We start from the raw sequence: 19,281 nt of genomic DNA on the forward strand, positions 1-19,281 counted from the left end.
TCTTCAACAATGCAAAGTATGATCTTGTTTACACATATAAAATTATCGCTGGAAAGTATAGTTCGACTAATTTGGTTGAAAAAAAGTAGATCAACCCCGGCATATATATATGTATCTCAACCAGCATACTATCTGATCATAAAAATGAAGAGAGCTAGCTAGAAACACTTACGATAGAGAGTAGACTAAAAACTAACATGTTAATTAGTAATTAGTACTAAATCGTAGTGGATTACTGGATTTTGTTAATAAAAAAATTAGAGATAGGTTGGTTGGGTCCGAAGAACAAAGCTGCGGAGGGAAGAATCTGCAACGAGGCAAAACAAGAGTTGGTGGTCCTGCAAATTTCTCCTGGAACTAAGGCCGTCGATTTGTTCTCGACGTGGACCCGATTAGAATAAAGACATTAATCTTTCTGGCTATTAAAATAGTGTTTTAAGTCATAATTAAGAGAAATGCGAAGGTGCTTAGCAATCTTCTTTAATTACCTTATAGTGGAATAATAATCATCTTTCTGCGCTAATCATAATATAACGAACGTGACCAGACGGCTTGCTTTTTTTCCACAATATTCTCTCAGCTTTTTCATATTCTTTGGATTGGATTCGTATCTCTCTAGTTTCTTCTCTAATCTCCTTACACTTCCTTACATCCAATCAATTCCTTAATTATATTCACAAGTATAGTTCCCTAGGGATATATATATTTATTATTATACATTTACATTAAAGTTACATTTTAATCTTTTGGTTATAAACCTCCATATCTCTTAAAAATTTATTTAATTCTTATTAATCTTTTAAAATTGTTCTTGATTTTTACTAACGACATTATATTCTGTCATATTGACATTTTTATATTGGTGTATGCTATCAAAGATTTGAAAATGAACTGAGGAAAGGATAGTACCATACGAGAAGATGCTGGATTTGTTAAGAGTTATCATCTTCTTCTTTCTTTTGACGTCAATTATAGATTATATTAGAGAACAAAAAGTAGATATATGAGATGTTGAAAGAAAAAATGGATATCTTTAAGTTACATGAATGATTAAAACTGGACGCATATTATTGTTTTTTTTTTTAATATAGTTAACAAAAGATATTGCATAAAACAACGAAATATAAATAAAAAATTGTGTGTCGTGCAACTGCCTCGAACATTACTTTAGAATATTCATGAGTTTAATTAAATTCTTAGTTTGTTGTCCACATAAAAGAGTTGAAAAATGGATTAAGAAATTACTAATTAGAGATAATCATAATCAAATGGGACTGATTAGTTGTAAACCTCTAGGGAATTTCCTTTTTATTTGTAATATAATAAGTTAAAATGCCAAAATTGTACATCACGCTACGTATGTCATGTCTCATTTGCTAAAAGACATGAAATGTCTGCTGATGTATTGAACTTTATGACCTCACTTACTTACTTCTCGAAAATATTTGTATTTTTGTATCTTATTTCTTCCTTATTTTAGGGGTCAAGGCGTCAAGCAGCCTATATATATTATATGTAACACAGAAATTAAATAACCTGGTCCAAAACACGTATGCCCATACATGATACATCAATATAATGTAAGCATTCTCTGTAGAATATAATTCATTTGAATGCATGTATCTGATTACGCTTTACTAGTTTACCTAACTTAGATCAACGGATATGTGGAAAATTCAGGAGGTAAACGTATGCATGTTATTACCTTTTACTTGATTTTTAAAATAAAGAGTTCGTATCGTAGTTTGAGATCAATTCTAGCATGGACTTATGAGGATAGTAATAATGTGTTTCAGCTTGGAGTTACTTTAAAAAAAAAAGAAAGCTTTTTATGGTTTACATCATCATCATTAGATATTTAAAAAATCCAATTAATTTCTTGCTGTATTTTTGGATATCGAACGGCTTCAAAAATAACGGTTATATGGGTTAGTCTGAAATTCCGGCCCATCGTATATTTAATTTAATGGGTTAGTATGAAATCACAGCCTATCGCATATTCAATCATCCTGAAGCCCAAATAGTAAGACTGATCATAATATTAATGGGAAAACTTCGTTACCCAAATTCGAGTCCCACATCGTCATCCATATATTTCATTAGGTAGAAAATGTAAATATAAAACAGTACGGTCCATTGATGAATAAAGAAAATTTTCGCCCATTTAGTTAATGGTCTTTGTGATGGACCTCCTAATTGCTGTGGCGTAAGATGGACTTCAACTTAAGCACCAAAATGCAAACGACGATGTTTCATTAGGCTGGTGGTATTATTCCAAATAAATAGGATTAAGTATGTGGGAAAAAGAAAACGTTGATTGCGTCACCCATGACATCAAATGCATGCAAAGGCTCTCTCTTTAGCTGTGTGGAGAGTGACAAAAGAAGAAGAAGACTTGAAATTTGCAAAAATTAAATATTAAATGGTATATATACATTATTGTAGGTGAGGTGAGGTCTCTTTAGTATGTTATAGGGTCAATAGCTTTTTTTCTTTAAGGGGTCAACTTAGAGGTTAGTCCCCTAAATTATCATATCTTTATCCCATATAATTTTGTCCTTTTTTAGATCTTGTTTTCATATAGATAGACATACACGACTGTGTAGAGGTCATGAACTAATATGCAAGCTAGGTGATTATTGATTAGTAGGAATAAGGGGGCAAAAACACGCATATGTCCCTCTTGCATTCTTCCATTGGATGTGACTTTATAGATTTCACAGATTAATTTCACATCAAAAGTTGTCATGATTATAGCATTTACCAAAATCATTAAGCAAATATGGAAGCAATTATTGACGTCCTTTATACAAAAATCAATCGATTACTATACCCTTAATTACCCCTAATCTACTACTAGTAAATAAAGTTGAATGATTACAAAGGATTAGGAATCCGTTGAGAAAATGACCCATATATTTTGAACAAATAGGGAAGCTCCAATTTTATAAAATTCACAGTTGTTATCAATTGCAAGCTGTGGATAATGTCGACGCATCTTTTTCTTTTTTGTTTTCGAGATTTTATAATTATGAAATTGAAAAAAAAAATTAACGGTAGAGAGAAGACACAACTTTTCGCGGAAACACGGAGCCGCTCGCACCCATCATCTTGGAATCTTTTTACCACCCTCTCCAAGGTCACTTCACAAAACATTACCCAATCATAAAAATATCATTTTTTGTTTGTGAAAATAAAATTGTAGTCATTAATAATTATAATTGGTGTAAGTGTAAGGTTCTTCTACGGCGGCGAGCCTCACGCACCAATAGGCTTCCCTTTTCCTATGTCTCTTTATTATTTTATTACTCCAAATATATAAAATACCAATTTGGATTATAATATAAAGTTTAAACGTATAAAATGTGTGTATATATATATATATATAAGTGGTCTTCTCTATCTTCACAAACACAAACATTTTTAGTTTCTCTCTCAATTTCTTTCTTGCTCCCAAAGCTTCTTCTTCTCCAAACCCTCAGGAACATTCAGGAGAAAACACATAATTTAACAACAAATAGAAAACCAAATTTATTTATTTAAAAAATGAGCTGCAATGGTTGCCGTGTTCTCCGGAAAGGTTGCAGCGAGAACTGTATCCTCCGACCATGTATTCAATGGATTGAAACCGCCGATGCTCAAGGCCACGCCACCGTCTTCGTCGCTAAATTCTTCGGTCGTGCTGGTCTCATGTCCTTTATCTCCGCCGTACCGGATTCTCAACGACCTGGTAATTTTTTAAAACTAAACCAGATCTCTAAACCGGGTTTTTTTTTTTTTTAATTTCATCGTTCGGTTTTTTCTCATTTGTTTTTTTTTTGCCGTGCAGCTTTGTTTCAGTCTTTGTTATACGAAGCATGTGGAAGAACAGTGAATCCAGTAAACGGAGCAATCGGAATGTTATGGACTGGAAACTGGAATATTTGTCAAGCGGCGGTTGAAACGGTGCTTCGCGGCGGTTCTTTGAGACCGATCCCTGAACTTCTCACTCACGGCGGAGGATTCGCTGGGTTTCCATCTCCTACATCTGAAGAAGCATCTGAGATCTGTACTGAGATGTTGAATCTCCAGCAGAATAATAATAATAATGATTCATCCGATCGTAACATCTACCATCACTCTCGGTTCTCGAGCTCTAGATCTAGATCTACCATGGATTCTTCTTCTCCTCCGACGAAACGTAAGCGGGTAGCAACAACATCAGAACAACAACAACAACAACCATGTTCGGAGCTTGATCTATCTCTGATCCCTAAATTATCGCCTTCTTCTACACGGCGCCGATCACTAACACCGTCGATGAACTCGGAGGACTCTGTTACGACCACGACTACGGCGTCGTTTTGCGACAAGAGTGATGTCTTGTACGGAGGAGGTGAAACGAGCAAGCTGCTTAACCTTTTTGTTTAATAAATTAAACGGCGTCGTGTTTTTTGTTACTGATTTGATAGTTTCTAGGGTTTACAATGTAATTGTACACATTTTCTTCACCTTTTTTCCCGTGGATAAAATTATTGGACCGGGGAATTAACAACGTCGTTTTGTTTTCTCGGTTTAGAGGTTTATTATTAACCAATGTAAAACTTTTTAGTGAGTTCAAAATTTGATAATTTCGATGGTGTAATTTACTTATCTCCCGAATGTCTTCATAATCCAATACCAATGTGTCCGTGCTTCTTAGATATGCAAAAAATTTGGTTGTACAATTGAGTATACAGTATACTGGCTTACATATGCAAAACCTATATGTTTTTCTTTGTTGGATATCTCATATCTCAACCTTGTGAAACTAAAAGAGGAAGAAAGAAAAACATATAGAATACGAATACAGACAATTTCCAAAAGGTTTCTTCCGAGCCATTAGAATGGGGCGATCCTCCTACCACATTATAAAATAAACTAAAAAGAGCAAATACCAAAAACAATTGATATAGTTAGACCGTACATAAATAATATACTTTAATGTGTATAATAATTATAATAATGACAATAAAGTGGATATAGAATATCTAAAGCATGTGGTTGGACCAAATGGTAGGAGAGGAGGCACACATGACACAGAGGGGGAGAGCCTTTTTTGTGTTAGAGGGCGGCTTTTGGACGACGCTAAGAGCCATTTTTCACCCATGGACTACCCTAAAACACACTCTCTTTTTTCTCTCCATACATATCTCTTCGTTTCTTCATTTAAATATTCAACCTTTGGAAACGTCTATTTTTTTTCAAATAACCAATTAATCCCACGATTTTGGATCGACCCTCCAATCTAATCGGACGAGTCTATTTTATCAAACAGAAAAACAATGTTACATAACATGATAAAAATATAAAAACAGTCGCAAATAATACATTATTATTGCGATCACGCATGCACTCTTGAGTTTCTTTGTTTTGTTTTTTTTTTTTTTTTTGAAAAAGTTGAGTTTCTTTGTTGTTTTCTTCATACTGATGCTTTTACTTGATTTTTACCGTGTTGTTGTTTGGTTAGGTTATTAATTCTCAGGTTCTTTTGCATGTGATGATTCCTTTTTCGGTCGATAAGTTTGTTTTATACTTGTTCTTTTTCTGTATTACAAATTTTTGGTAGGAATAGTATGTACGAAGACCTAATTCATTATGTAAAGACAAATGTAAGTTGGCCGAAAATGAAAATAAAAAAATAAAACAAGTTATATACGTTATAGCTCGGCTCTAATGAGATTTATTTGGCATTTTATAATAATGTTTTGTATACTACTATTTATATCATTAAAGGATATTATGACTTGCGACCTAGAATTATTCTTCTGCCAACCATCCAATTGCAAACATTAGGCAGTGGTCCACGTCAGCTTTCTTCCTTTTCAATATATATACTTTTTTCGAAAACTTTTATAATTTTACGAGTTTTTTTTTCCATCATATATATAATTTCTTGACTCCCACTTATCCACAATTTTTTTTTTAAATATGAAAAAATTCATATACTGTACTATACTCCCTTCGTTCTAATTTAACTGTCGTTCTAAGATTTAATTTTTCTCTCATATTAGTTATTGTCGTTTTAGATTTTCAATGCAGTTGTTTGATGAATATTTCAATCTTATTCCTGCTGTTTTAAAGTTTCAACCAATGAAAAAAATATAAAATATATTAATGAAAGGCAAAACATAAAATTTAATAATTTCCTTAATTTGTGTGCAAAAACCTTAAACGACAGTTAAACTAGAACGGAGGGAGTATAAATTTAAAGGTCAATATAAATACGTTGATATAAATTTTGAAACAGAACAGTTTATTTATTTCAGCAAGCATTTATTTCCATGTTTTGGTTTTTCAGTTGTTATTTTATTTGGCATTTTATGATATGCTGATTAAATTATCTCTGCCTTCCCTGATATGAGGATGTTTATCTCCACCGATCTTGGGAACGTGATGGATGGATCCCACGTCATATTCCATCTTTCAATCTGATCCGTCCGTTATACTCATTTAGTTCCTTCCACCTAATTATCAATTTTTTAAAAATCAAAGACAATATCCCTTGTAAAAAGGATTTGTAATCTAGAGTGTGACATGTCTATTTTTGGCGTTTTATTTATTTATTTTGTAAATTTAACAGTTTATTGTTTTGTTAATATAATGTAATTTACCACCAACAAAAATATCAGGTCCCCAACTTCGTAGATTTGCATCTAGATAATAACACATTAGTATTAGTATACTTAACGCTAACGAAAGAATTAAATAATAATAGTAAGAGAGATTTTATCCAGTTTTACACCTACCTCAGTCATATCCATAGATGAAATCATCAACGACTTGTCTCAAGATTAAGAGATTTCGATATTAAAAAACTTTTAATGTGAAATTGAAGTCAATAATGTTAAACGGATAGGATGACTCTGACTCGTGCTGGATGTAAAAAGAAGCCGTAGTTGTAATTGGACCCTTGGTAATGGTAGGGCCTATTAAGTCTTTTGTCCTTCACCTTACGTCTCTGAGCCCACTTGCTGCTGACTTAATAATATTTAGCTTTATCCATTGCATCAGTGTTGTGTAACTTGTGTTCTATTCTATCAAAATGTTTATCATAATGGTTGAACATTTACTAAATAGATTATTAGATTATGAAGGGAAAAATAATTTGAATCAATCTCACAAGTTATCAGAATGGAAAAAAATAAGTGTTTACTATATATATAAGACCTAAAGAAGCTACGAGAGAAATGATTTGGTTTAGCTTTATCTGTGTGTGTGTTTCTAATAATTTTTTGTATGAATTGAATCGTTGAAAGATTTTTATAAGATGACGTACGACGATTTATAAGACAAAAGCCATGTCACAACTCATAAGTGTGTGTTGGTTTTGCCACTAATGAACAGGCAAAAATTAGTAAAGGGGTTTTATACAAATAAACGATCCTTCGTCGTGGGAGAGTCCAAGAGACATATGCCCCTTCAACAATTTTATTGGTCGTATCGTATCCTTAACTCTTTTCTTTCCCATCTAGCTCCTAATCCACGCACTTTGTAGTTGTTTCATTAATACGTCATCCACTACATGTTGTTGTTTTTTTTTTTTTAATTAAGAGAAAATAATTCTACTCCCTTGTTTATTGATGCCTTCCACACATGTCGGATCTGATTTAAAGTAATTAATATACGTTTTTAAGGTTTATAATTCCATTGACTTCAGAGTCTGGGTTCTACTGTATACGTTTAAAAAAAAAAAAAAAAAATGTCTCTTGAGTTTTGTTGTGATCTACCAATTACTTGTTCATATATCGGTAAATACAAACATTTTTTATATTAGGTTAGGAAAGTATTGAAACATCAATTTATGAGAAATAAAGGGAGTACAGTATACTAATTGAATTGGAGTATTGTTGTAGTATATATTAAAACGACGTCGTTAGTTCACAAATTATTCATGAGGATCGGGATCGAGAATGTTCTCGAGTAACTAGGGTAATATGGTCAAAATCATAAGGATGAGAGGCGTAAAGAATCAGGGGACTTGGGACCAATGTAGTAGATTTGAGAGCGATCGAGACAATGACCGGACAGTGTTCGAACACGTGAAGTTCACGTGACTGTTTCCCGCATCGCCGGAACTTATATATCCAGACTTGGCATCTTTGGGCCTACAAAGGAATTGACAACTTTGACTGAATCAATCTTCCAATATACATATAACTTAGCTTTGCATATATACACGCAAGTTTTATATACCAATTTGAAAAAAGCACACAGCGTATAATTGCTATATAATGACTCCATACTCTCAATCTTATTATTAGTGTAAAACAAAGTAGGATATAGAAATGGCCCCATATCATCAAAACCAAAATACTAGTACTAGATCTATTTTGGCCATTGATTTCGAACTGGCTGGCTGTTGTCATTAACACTCAATGCTTTCTGGGCCCATATCATTTTGTTACGTCCAATATTTTTTTAGCCCATTAATATCTCTGTCAAAACCCTGTTAATAGAGGAAGCAGGCACTAGCCAATGTAGGTCGCTTAAAATCACAATCGAGAGAGCATTATTAAATATTACGTCATCGAGACAGAGTGATGATGAGCGATAAGGTAGTAAGACTTAACTTTGGACTTGATCTGTAGAGAACGAGAAAGACTCTTAAGCGGTTTGTGAGGAGAGGCGGAGATCCGGCGTCGATTACGGAATGATAGGATCGTTGAGATCGTGTCCGGCGAGAACATTGATCGATTCAATAAACAGAGTTTCTCGGTGATCGTCTTTTCCAATTAGGTCTTCGACAACCGATAGATTTGGGCTGCAACGACGATCGATGGATCTTTGTTACTCTCTATTTAACCAAACAAAAAAAAAAGGAAACTAGTCGTTAGTCAGATAAACTGATCTCAGTGAATCAAACAAGATTAAATAATGGGCCTAAGGAGTCCTAATGGGCTGTTTAGTTGAGCGTGTCTCAGTATTTTAACCAAAGAAAACAAAAACGGAAACTCAATAATCTACGTATTGTTTTTATTTAAAAAATAAATTTCAGTGTATTTAATCTTTTCTTTTTGTTAGGTCAAAGCATTTTTTTTTGTAATTGACTCCTAGCAATATGAGCCCAAGACCACTGCTTCATCCAGTTTTGCTAAGGGCAGATCACGAATATCACTTGCCAAACCACAGTGCACAAAACGAATTGCCTTTTCACACCGGTCTTGTCCAATGTTGGCACTTGGCATATAGAGTATCTTATTACATAAGTGGGAGTGACCACTCCAGAGCTAATAGAGCACGTGACTAAGACAAGAATTAGAGTGACGAATAGTAATAAATATCTCGTCTCATCAATACTACCCAACGAACTTTTATAGCTGATCAGATTGACATATTAGACTCTTATGGTCGACAATGTTGTATTTGTCGTGGTCTCTATCCCTATCTAATTCAACATTGGGTAATGAAACCACACCAAACCCTAAAATGTCCTCTAGTCCCTGTTATCTCAAGGCTAAAGGAATCCTCCATCCAACATTTGACTTGATGTCCCCACCTAATAATAATAATATTTCTTTGGTCTGTTATTTTCTCATTAACTTTGTCTTCCTTCCACAAGCAAAAAAATAATATTCCCTCTGTTTCATAATAAGTGTCATTTTGACACTTTACACACAAATTAAGAAAACATATTTAAATATCTCTTATACCCTTAAAATTGATATTGACTCTTGATATTCTTCAATGAATATGAGGTTAAAGTTGGAAATTTATGCTTAATATTACATTCAAAATCTAAAATGACACTTAATTTGAAACAAAAAAATCAGCCCAAAATGACACTCTTTGTGAAACAGAGGGAGTATGTGCCGTAGTAACTAATACTAATCGCACATAATATTTTTTGATAACCGTAGTAAATATTAATCCTGGTTTAAATTAAAGTAAACTTATTAACTTATTAGTGACAAAACAATGTTTAAGTACTGAGGTTCTCACCTAAGCAACTTTTGTTTGTTTTTTTCTCCAATAATTATTCAAACTAACATATACCTATTTTTGGAACGTACGAGAACTTGGAAGGCGAGAGACCACGTAAGAAAATTACAAACTTTAACGAATGATAGATAATTTTGACCATATACATAGAGATACCACCATAAATGCAGCAGACTATCCTACTATAACCTAAATAGAGCTATTTCAGACATATTTAACGCCTATATGAATTAAGACCCAGAGAAACGAAAGCGAAAGCACATGACCAGAGAGCAAAAAGCTGCATCCCTATGGTTTTGTCTCGTTTTGAGGATCAAACGGTGCGTTTCATATTGATAAGGTACTACTCAATATGTCTCGTCTCTTTCTTTCCTTCTTGCCTTCTTGCCTTCAACACTCTGTCATCCTCTTTCTTTGTTTTCTTTTGCTCTTTTATACTCTTAAAAACTCTGATTTTGCATTTACTATTATTCTCATCCTTTGTAATTGCCTTCATCTTCTTTCTCCGTTACGTTCTCTCTGTACCATATCTCTAGCTAGCTATATCATACAATTATGAACACGACTCGGATTCTAAACACGACCCGACCCCTTTGGCCCGGTTTCTCTTCTTCCAAATCTATATGCGGCGATGCCAACTGCATGGAGCAGCTTCTTCTCCACTGCGCAAACGCCATCGAATCAAACGACGCCACGTTGGCTCAACAGATCATTTGGGTCCTCAACAACCTCGCTTCACCAGACGGAGACTCTACTCAGAGACTCGCTTCCTCCTTCCTCCGCGCGTTGATGTCACGCGCCGCCTCAAAAATACCGTCGTTCGCTTTCCTTTCAGTCGCTGGTACCGCTGCTTCCGTCTCCCGGAAAACGCTTCACCGCTTCTCCGTCATAGAGCTAGCGCAATTCGTAGACTTAACTCCGTGGCATCGTTTCGGGTTCATAGCCGCTAACGCCGCAATCCTCGACGCCGTCGAAGGTTACTCCTCCGTTCACATCGTTGACTTAAGTTTGACTCACTGCATGCAAATGCCTACTCTTATAGACTCCATGGCAAACAAACTACACAAACAACCCCTTCCACTTCTCAAACTCACCGTCATCGTTTCCGACGACGAATCTCATCCGCCTCCATTGCTCGGAATCTCCTACGAAGAGCTTGGTTCGAAGCTAGTAAACTTCGCGACCACACGTAACATAGCAATGGAGTTTAGAATCATTTCTTCTTCTTACTCCGACGGTCTCTCCTCCCTTATCGAACAACTACGAAACGACCCTTTCGTCTTTAACGAAGCTCTCGTTGTTAACTGCCACATGATGCTTCATTACATTCCCGACGAAAACTTAACTTCGAGTCCTACCCGATCAGTTTTCTTGAAAGAGCTTCGAGACCTAAACCCAACGATCGTAACCCTAATCGACGAAGACGCGGATTTCACGTCAACTAATCTTATCTCCAGGTTTATATTTATTTTGGTTGTATTTAAAACTTTAAAGAACGGTTAACCTAACCTTATTATGAAAAATGTTAGTGAAAAATTGACGAGTAGTTTGAATGAGATTGACATATAAAAGTGATACATACAAGTAAATTTGTGCTCAAATGTTTCAGGTTACGGTCTCTCTACAACTACATGTGGATTCCATACGACACGGCCGACATGTTTTTAACACGTGGCAGCGAGCAAAGACAGTGGTACGAGGCGGATGTAAGTTGGAAGATAGATAACGTGATAGCCAAGGAAGGTGCTGAGAGAGTGGAGAGATTGGAACCGAAGAGCCGGTGGTTCGAGCGGATGAGGGAAGCTAAGTTTGCCGGCGTTGGGTTCGGCGAGGAGGTGGCTACGGAGGCTAAAACAATGCTGGAGGAACACGCCACCGGTTGGGGAATGAAGAGAGATGTTGACGAAGATGATGACGTGGAACGTTTTGTGCTGACGTGGAAGGGACATAGTGTTGTGTTTGCTTCAGCTTGGGCACCAATTTAATGGCGTTGCTGATATTATATAGACCTTAATTAAGGATTAGTAGTATTCAGTAACTTAATTAGTAGTGTGTACTTGGTACTATTGTATTAAAAAGTGAAGGGCAATTTAACCCGACCCGTAGACCGTAGTGTCTGAATGGGTTGACTTTCAAACTTTTACTTTTGGGAAATAAAGTAATATGATTGGTCCGTTAGCAAACTCTCCAGCTGGAGTATATTTGTTTTTGCACGTGCTACGTTGACTAAACGTTGACTCTCTCAAAACAGAAGCTTCTAAAAAAAAAAACCAAAAGGAAATTAGAATATGCGATCTATTCGGTCTAAATTTTTTCCCAAAAATCCTCTCTTTGTGTTTTTTTTTTTCCACTCCTCCAAGTCGCGATTGAAATCGAGAGTTTCATTACTGTTCTTCCAGTTCAAAGCTCAATTCAACTGTTTCGTCGTCTCTCGTCTTCTTCTTCTCAAGGTTAGTTTTTTGGGCTCTCTGTGAATTTTCCGAATCTGGTAATCTGTAGAAAAGATTTCAAGTTTCACTATTCATGACTGAGAAGTAAACTGTGGAGTTTATAATTTTCTGTTGTTGCTGTTTCTCTCGGGAATCGAAAACTGGGATTTTTATTTTCTTTATTTTGTGTTGGTAGGTTACTGTTCATATTGTGTGTTTTGTTCGAGAGAGATTACACATGAATCATATCAATGAAGTTGAAAAAGTTACTTATTTCGACGATTTACAATCTGGGTTTCGTAATTCAGATCTCAATTCGACAACTTTTTTTTGGGTTGACCTCATTATCTCGTGATTTGACTTATATACGGATCCCAGATTCAGTAATTTTTTTTTTTAAATTGAGTTTTTTTTTTTTTTAGGGAAATTCGAGGGACCCAAATGCCAACGAGTCAGCATCATGTCGTTAGAACAGACATTTCAGAGTTAAAATCTCAGATCGAGAAGAAGATTGGTCGGTCCAAGACTGAGACTTACCTTAATCTCTTGTCAAAGTTCTTGACTTTAAAGATCAGTAAACCTGATTTCGATAAGCTTATCGTTGCGACGGTGAAGAAGGAGAATGTAAGTCTACACAACGCTTTGCTTAAAGGGATTCTTAGGAATGTTTGTTTGTCAAAGACACCTCCGTTGATAAAGAATGGTATAGAGAAGAAGAAGAAGAAGCAATTGAATGGTTTTCAATCTTTGTGTAAAGACCTTCCTAAATCGCCTCGTAAAGGAAGGACTCAGCGGAGGTTTAAAGATGGTAGTAAAGGGAAGAGTCAGGTCACTGAGGTTGTTTCTTCTAGTGGTAGGCAACAGTGTTGGTCAATGGAAGATGGTGAAGAAGTTGACCAGTTGATTCGTTGTTGGAGAAGTCAACCTATTGAAGCTCCTCTTGGTGTTAAGTTTAGGGATGTGGTTAAGAAACAACATCGTATAGGGGCTTGTTGTTACTCCTCTGGCGAGCTTCCTGACTCTGTTTCTTTAAAGAAGAGCTTAGAGGATGGGTTGGGATTGATGGAGGAAGGGTTAGAGGTTTCGGTTGGGTTTTCTAACTTGTTGAACGCAGGGCTTGATGTTTTCTTGAAGAGATTGATCAAGCCGTGTCTTGAGTTAGCAGCTTCAAGGTCTAGTAGTAGCCAAGGTGATGTATACTCTTCGACTATGGGTTTATCAGCATTTTCTCTAGTTGATTTTCAAGTAGCCATGGAGTTAAACCCGTCACTACTCGGGGAAGATTGGCCTGCCAAGCTCGAGAAGATCCGGTTTGTCAAACCAGATTTGCCTGCAGATTCAGACAGGCTACTAACTCTATAACTAGATAGATGTGATTCTTCCATTACAGATTTTGTGTTTCTGATTATGTGTATATATATGTCTTGGTTTTTGTGTTTATTTGTTTGTATGCTTAGGTTGGATTTTTTTTTGAATAAGATAATATTTTACAGCCAAAATAAATTAAAACAGCCGTATAAAATTGTTAATGTTTTTTTAGAAAATACACGAAGCAAAAACAAACAGAAAATACCAACAAAAATAATTCATAGTTCATCAAAGATCCAACAAAAAAGAAAAAAGGGATAATCAGTTTTGTTTTGTTTTGTTTATGATTCCCTCTCTTAGTTAAATACGCCACAGTCGCGACGGATGTTACCGTTGCGTCTAGTCTTAACTCCAACGCGGCCGAGTTTGGTCATAGCGGTGACAAACGCCTTGTTGAAGGCAACAGAGTTCTTGGCCCAAGCATTAACGGTGGGCCTTGAGCGGCCATCGGTGAAGAGAACTTGGTCGGAAGTGAAGAGTCCTTTGCCTTGTTTCAGATTCGTGAAGTAAACGTTGTCAAACTTTCTTGGAGTGACTGGGTCCATGTTGATGGCGATTCTTGGGTCAACGTTCTTGGGACAAGACGCTTGAAGTTCTTTAACGTAGGCCTTGTTTATAGTTGGGTCAACGGAGTGAGTACGGTTAAAGTTGTAGATTCTGTTGAACACTTTGCCACAATGGGCGAATCCAAGTGTGTGAGCCGCTGCATTGTTTAAAATTTTTTATTTTTAGACAAATTAAACCGTACAAAAACCAAACCATTGAGTATCCACTTCAAAATATTACTGAGTGGGTTGTTATTATTACCTGAAAGAGCGATCATGTCCTCTTGGGAAAGTTTGTTTTTCGCAAAAAGCTTGTTAAGTTCTGTAACTTTGTCATTTGGCCCTGGCAAGTTTCCTGTAACGCTAGCTGCAGTCGACACCAAACCATCAAATCTTCCGAGTTCCACTGGGTACGACGGTCCTCCGGCCTAAACAAATCGGAAAACATTTAAAATACGTATAATCTTTGCTGTATAAAAATAGAGATAAACAAATTATTTTACATAACTATAAAGTTATTATGTGTTCTTTTACCTATAATCTCCCACAAATATTTTATATAACTGAAAGAAAATAAAATCTATAACGTACCGCAACAACAACATCTCGGGTGGCTAAAGCAAGAATATCAGCACACGAGATTTTGTTTCTGCAACTTGGGATTGTGTCAAGAGCTATCTTGGCTTTGATCACAACGTCAAATCCATCACCGGCCAATGACACATTGTCTGGATGATCCTTCTCAGCTTTGTTCTTAGGCGTTGACTGAATCATGACTGACGCATCACATCCCTATATATATATATATACAAACCAACCAAAATAATTAAGAATCTATCGTACGAAAAGTTTCAAATACAAAAGATCAATAAATTAGTCTGAGCATTACATTGACGAAGCAACAGTGGTACCTAAATCGCCTCGTAAAGGAAGGACTCAGCGGAGGTTTAAAGATGGTAATAATGTTAGCAAAGGGAAGAGTCAGATCACTGAGGTTGTTTCTTCTAGTGGTAGGCAACAGTGGTCAATGGAAGATGGTGAAGAAGTTGACCAGTTGATTCGATGTTGTAGAAGTCAACCTATTGAACCTCATCTTGGTGTTAATTTTAGGGATGTGTTTAATAAACAACATTGTATAGGGACTTGTTGTTACACCTCTGGCGAGCTTCCTGACTCTGTTTCTTTAAAGAAGAGCATAGAGGATGGCTTGGGATTGATGGAGGAAGGATTAGAGGTTTCGGTCGGGTTTTCTAACTTGTTAAACGCAGGGCTTGATGTTTTCTTGAAGAGATGAGTTAGCAGCTTCAAGATTAATAGTGATATAATTTAGAAAGACTTATATTTACACATAATGGTAAATATATGATAAGACTGAGTTTCCTAAGATAAATACAAATGTAAATAATACATAAGAGATAAGTGTAAATATTCTTAGTCTATATCTTCTAGATCTTCCTTGATCTTGGTAGATCTCCGGTTTCCTTGATACTCTCCCGCAAGCTCAAGCTCAGCTCATATGTTGTAAGCGTATGAGACTGGACATTTTTGTAGTATTGGCAGCAACTTGTGAATGAACAGGAGCGGCCGGTGTAGAAAAGTATAGCAGTGGTAGTTTTGTAGAAGTGCAGCGGCATGGTAGTAGAATAAAATTACATGTGTTTGGTTCACCAAAACACTAGTAGAATTGTAGAACATATGTCGAAGTTGATGATGAATTACTTGAGAACCAAGTCTTCAAGTCAAATCTTGACAGCCACAAAGAAGCGTATCTAATCTTTGATTTTTATTTTTTTATTTTTTTTTAAAGATAGAGAGCCATGCACTAACGTGTGTATCACAAACAATTCGGTACAAACCAACGTTGCAGCGACGACTTGTTAGGCGGCAGTAGATCAAGTAGTTGCGCTTTATTTTGATGAAGCAACAACGGCTTGTAGAAACGGTAGAAGATAGATGTGCGGCGGCTTGTAGAAACGGTAGAAGATAGATGTGCGGCGGCTTGTGAAGCGGCGGCAAAGTAGAAGTACGACAGTGGTTTAATAGAAAATCGATAGTATAAGATAGCGGAAGCAACACCGGCTATTGCAGCAGCGGTGGCTAGGTTAATGATTTTAGAACGAAGACAGCGGTTGCTGAAGCCAAGCAACAGCGGCCGGTAGAAAAGAAATTAGGTCACAAAAATTTATGCTCTGATACCATGATATAATTTAGAAAGGCTTGGTTTATTCATTAACATAGGATTAGTATTTATACATAATGGTAAATATATGATAAGGCTGAGTTTCCTATTCTAAGATAAATACAAATGTAAATAATACATAAGAGATAAGTCTAAATATTCTAGATCTCCGGTTTCCTTGATAAATAGCCAAGGTGAAGTATTCTCTTCAGCATTTTCTCTATTAGATTTTCAAGTAGCCATGGAGTTAAACCCGTCACTACTCGGGGAAGATTGGCCTGCAAAGCTCGAGAAGATCCGGTTTGTCAAACCAGATTTGCCTACAGATTCAGACAGACTACTACTAACCCTATGACTAGATAGATGTGATTCTTCCACTTTAGATTATGTGTATATATATTTGTCTTGGTTTGTGTTTATTTGTTGTATGTTTTTTTTTTTTTTTAACACTTAAACTTCATTAATTAAAGAGGTAAAGTTACAGAGTTTAAAAGTGATCGAATACAGACAGGAATAGTGTGATGAAGATTATATTCTGAAATCATAGATTGTTGTGCTTTAGCAAGTTTATCAGCGGGAGCATTTGCCTCTCGAGCGATCCATTTGAATTCAACAGCTTCAAATCGTGTGGACCACCCTCTTATCTCTTCAATCCAATTATATATGTCGAAGCGAGGACTTGTTTCATTGAGGTTTTTGACAAGCAATTGGCTATCACCTTCAAAGATCACCTTCCTGTAATCACTTAGCCATGTATGTTTCATAGCAAAACAGAGGCTTTGTAATTCTGCTTCAAGGGCATTCGAAACGGGTTTGCCAGTAATCTGTCCTGCTTCCTTAAATGTGCCTTGATCATCCCGGATTAACCAAGCCCCAGTTGCTCTTCTGTTTCCATCGAGAAAACTTCCATCATAATTACACTTAAACCAATCCATGGGGGGGTTGTCGCCAACTTCTGTTTTGCAGTCTGTGTGCGTTTCTATTGACTGTAGTGGTATGAGAAGAATTCTGAATTCCTACAAAACTTAACCATTCATCTGTTTCCTCTTTTGCCTCTCGAAGTTCACGTTGCCAACTTTTAGATAGATTTCGGAAGGTGAGTTTGTTTCTGCTTGTCCACAGCTTCCATAGAATCCAAAATGGTAAATGTGATAATCTATCATATATCCTGCGATGTTTATGGAATTTAAAGATCTCCTTCATCTTATCCTCAACTGTGACTACTGGGTCCAGCAGACATCGGATGGGAATATTTGACGCACGCCAAATTTCTTGGGCGTGGGGGCATGAGAAGAAAAGGTGTTCCGTAGTTTCTCTTTCTATTGTGCATCGTTTACAGATGTCATTTGCAGAAATATGACGCCGATCAAGTTCTGCGCCTGTAGCCAAGGCGTTTGAGAGAAGGCGCCAGAGGAAGTGTTTAAACTTCGGTGGTGTTTTTGTTGTCCATATCTCTTTCTTGAGTAGGGGGTCTCCTAGTGGTGGTCTATTATCTAACATCAACTCCGGATGATGAGTTGCAAGCCAATATCCTGATTTCACGGTATATAACCCATCCTTCGTATAGTGCCAGCCCAAATAATCATTGTGTTGCCATATGCTGACTTTGATGGAAAGGATTATAGCAGCATCATCCATATGGATTCTTTCGCGTACAAGGTGGGTATTCCAATCACTCTTATCTGGGAGTAAGAGGTTGTCAACTGTGGGTATATCATTTGACTGGTAATTAGGAGCTTTCCGTGGAGGACGTGGAGGGTGGATTGGAAGCCAAGGATCCAACCAAGTTTGTATGTGATGTCCATCACCAACAGTGTATCGTAGACCCTTCCAGAGTAGATCACGACCTAGTAGTATCGATTGCCAACCAAACGATGGCTGGACACCTCTATTAGCATTAAGAATGTTCGAGCCTGTGAAATATCTTCCTCTCAGAACTCGCGACAGAAGGCAGTTGGGGTTTTGCAATATTCTCCAAGCTTGTTTCGCCAAGAGAGCTTCGTTGAACTTCTCAATGTCTCTGAATCCAAGACCTCCTTCCTTTTTCAAAAATTTCATACGGTCCCAGGCTACCCAGTGAGTTGCGTTCCCTTGTTGTTGAGTGTTCCACCAATAATGTGCAAGAATTCTTTCGATATCTTCACAAATTTCTTTGGGGAGCTTAAAACAGTTCATGGTATAAACTGGCATTGCAAGTGCTATTGCTTTCAGTAGAATCTCCTTACCACCTTGGGAGAGAAATTTATTATTCCAGCCTCTTGTCTTTCCCCGAACTTTTTCTACAATGTACTGGAATAATTCTATCTTCTTACGTCCAAACTGTTCTGGAAGCCCCAGATATTTGCCGCATCCACCTTCGTTGTGAATCTGAAAGTATCTCCTAATTTGAGTTTTTGTTGATTCACTGACTCTCTTACCAAAGGTTATAGATGATTTCCGAACATTGACTTGCTGTCCTGAGGCTCTCTCATATTGTGTAAGGATATCTTTAATCACTGCACAAGAGCTCATATTAGCTTGGAAGAAGAATAATGAATCATCTGCGAAGAGAAGATGGGATATCGGAGGACTGTTATTGCTGATCTTTATCCCTTTGAAATCTCCTTTTCGCTCAGCTCTCTTCATCATGTGGCTTAATACTTCAGCACAAAGGATGAATAAGTATGGTGAGAGCGGGTCTCCTTGGCGTATTCCTCGTTTTGGTTCAATGAATCCCTGTGGGTTGCCATTGATGTTGACTGAAAAGGTTGGAGTCCTAACACACGTCATTATCCATTGTATCCATTTAGTATCAAACCCA

The 19,281-nt window shown here is 36.6% G+C and overlaps 1 protein-coding gene and 4 pseudogenes across 4 annotated transcripts; 4 read left to right on the forward strand and 1 right to left on the reverse strand.

The window, feature by feature from the left end:
• Positions 1-3,177: 3,177 nt before the first annotated feature.
• On the forward strand, positions 3,178-4,610 carry LOC104744670 (LOB domain-containing protein 37). Its single transcript, XM_010465759.2, has 2 exons — positions 3,178-3,730; positions 3,830-4,610. Exons 1-2 carry the CDS (start codon positions 3,547-3,549, stop codon positions 4,408-4,410), a joined length of 765 nt encoding a protein of 254 aa, XP_010464061.1. The 5' UTR covers positions 3,178-3,546; the 3' UTR covers positions 4,411-4,610.
• Positions 4,611-10,483: 5,873 nt separating this feature from the next.
• LOC104744677 (scarecrow-like protein 32) lies at positions 10,484-12,143 on the forward strand (annotated as a pseudogene). The gene is made up of 2 exons (XR_015572531.1): positions 10,484-11,417; positions 11,570-12,143. The product of XR_015572531.1 is annotated as a scarecrow-like protein 32 (transcript).
• Positions 12,144-12,246: 103 nt separating this feature from the next.
• LOC104744687 (uncharacterized) lies at positions 12,247-13,892 on the forward strand (annotated as a pseudogene). Its single transcript, XR_015572532.1, has 3 exons — positions 12,247-12,410; positions 12,586-12,723; positions 12,812-13,892. The product of XR_015572532.1 is annotated as an uncharacterized LOC104744687 (transcript).
• Positions 13,893-14,032: 140 nt separating this feature from the next.
• LOC147949374 (peroxidase 73 pseudogene) lies at positions 14,033-15,091 on the reverse strand (annotated as a pseudogene). The gene is made up of 3 exons (XR_015570320.1): positions 14,894-15,091; positions 14,565-14,730; positions 14,033-14,460 (listed from the first exon to the last, which is right to left on the reverse strand). The product of XR_015570320.1 is annotated as a peroxidase 73 pseudogene (transcript).
• Positions 15,092-15,179: 88 nt separating this feature from the next.
• Positions 15,180-16,836, forward strand: LOC147949375 (uncharacterized; annotated as a pseudogene).
• Positions 16,837-19,281: the final 2,445 nt, after the last annotated feature.

The sequence above is a fragment of the Camelina sativa genome, chromosome 2 (genome assembly GCF_030686135.1).
Source record: "Camelina sativa cultivar CO46 ecotype springtype chromosome 2, ASM3068613v1".
Taxonomy (NCBI): Eukaryota; Viridiplantae; Streptophyta; class Magnoliopsida; order Brassicales; family Brassicaceae; genus Camelina; species Camelina sativa.

What these genes read in the sequence shown, in the direction of transcription:
- LOC104744670 (XM_010465759.2), top strand. Translation starts at nt 3,547, where the DNA reads ATGAGCTGCAATGGTTGCCGTGTTCTCCGGAAAGGTTGCAGCGAGAAC. An exon ending in ACCGGATTCTCAACGACCTG is followed by an intron (nt 3,731 to 3,829) that starts GTAATTTTTTAA and finishes TTTGCCGTGCAG; the next exon opens with CTTTGTTTCAGTCTTTGTTA.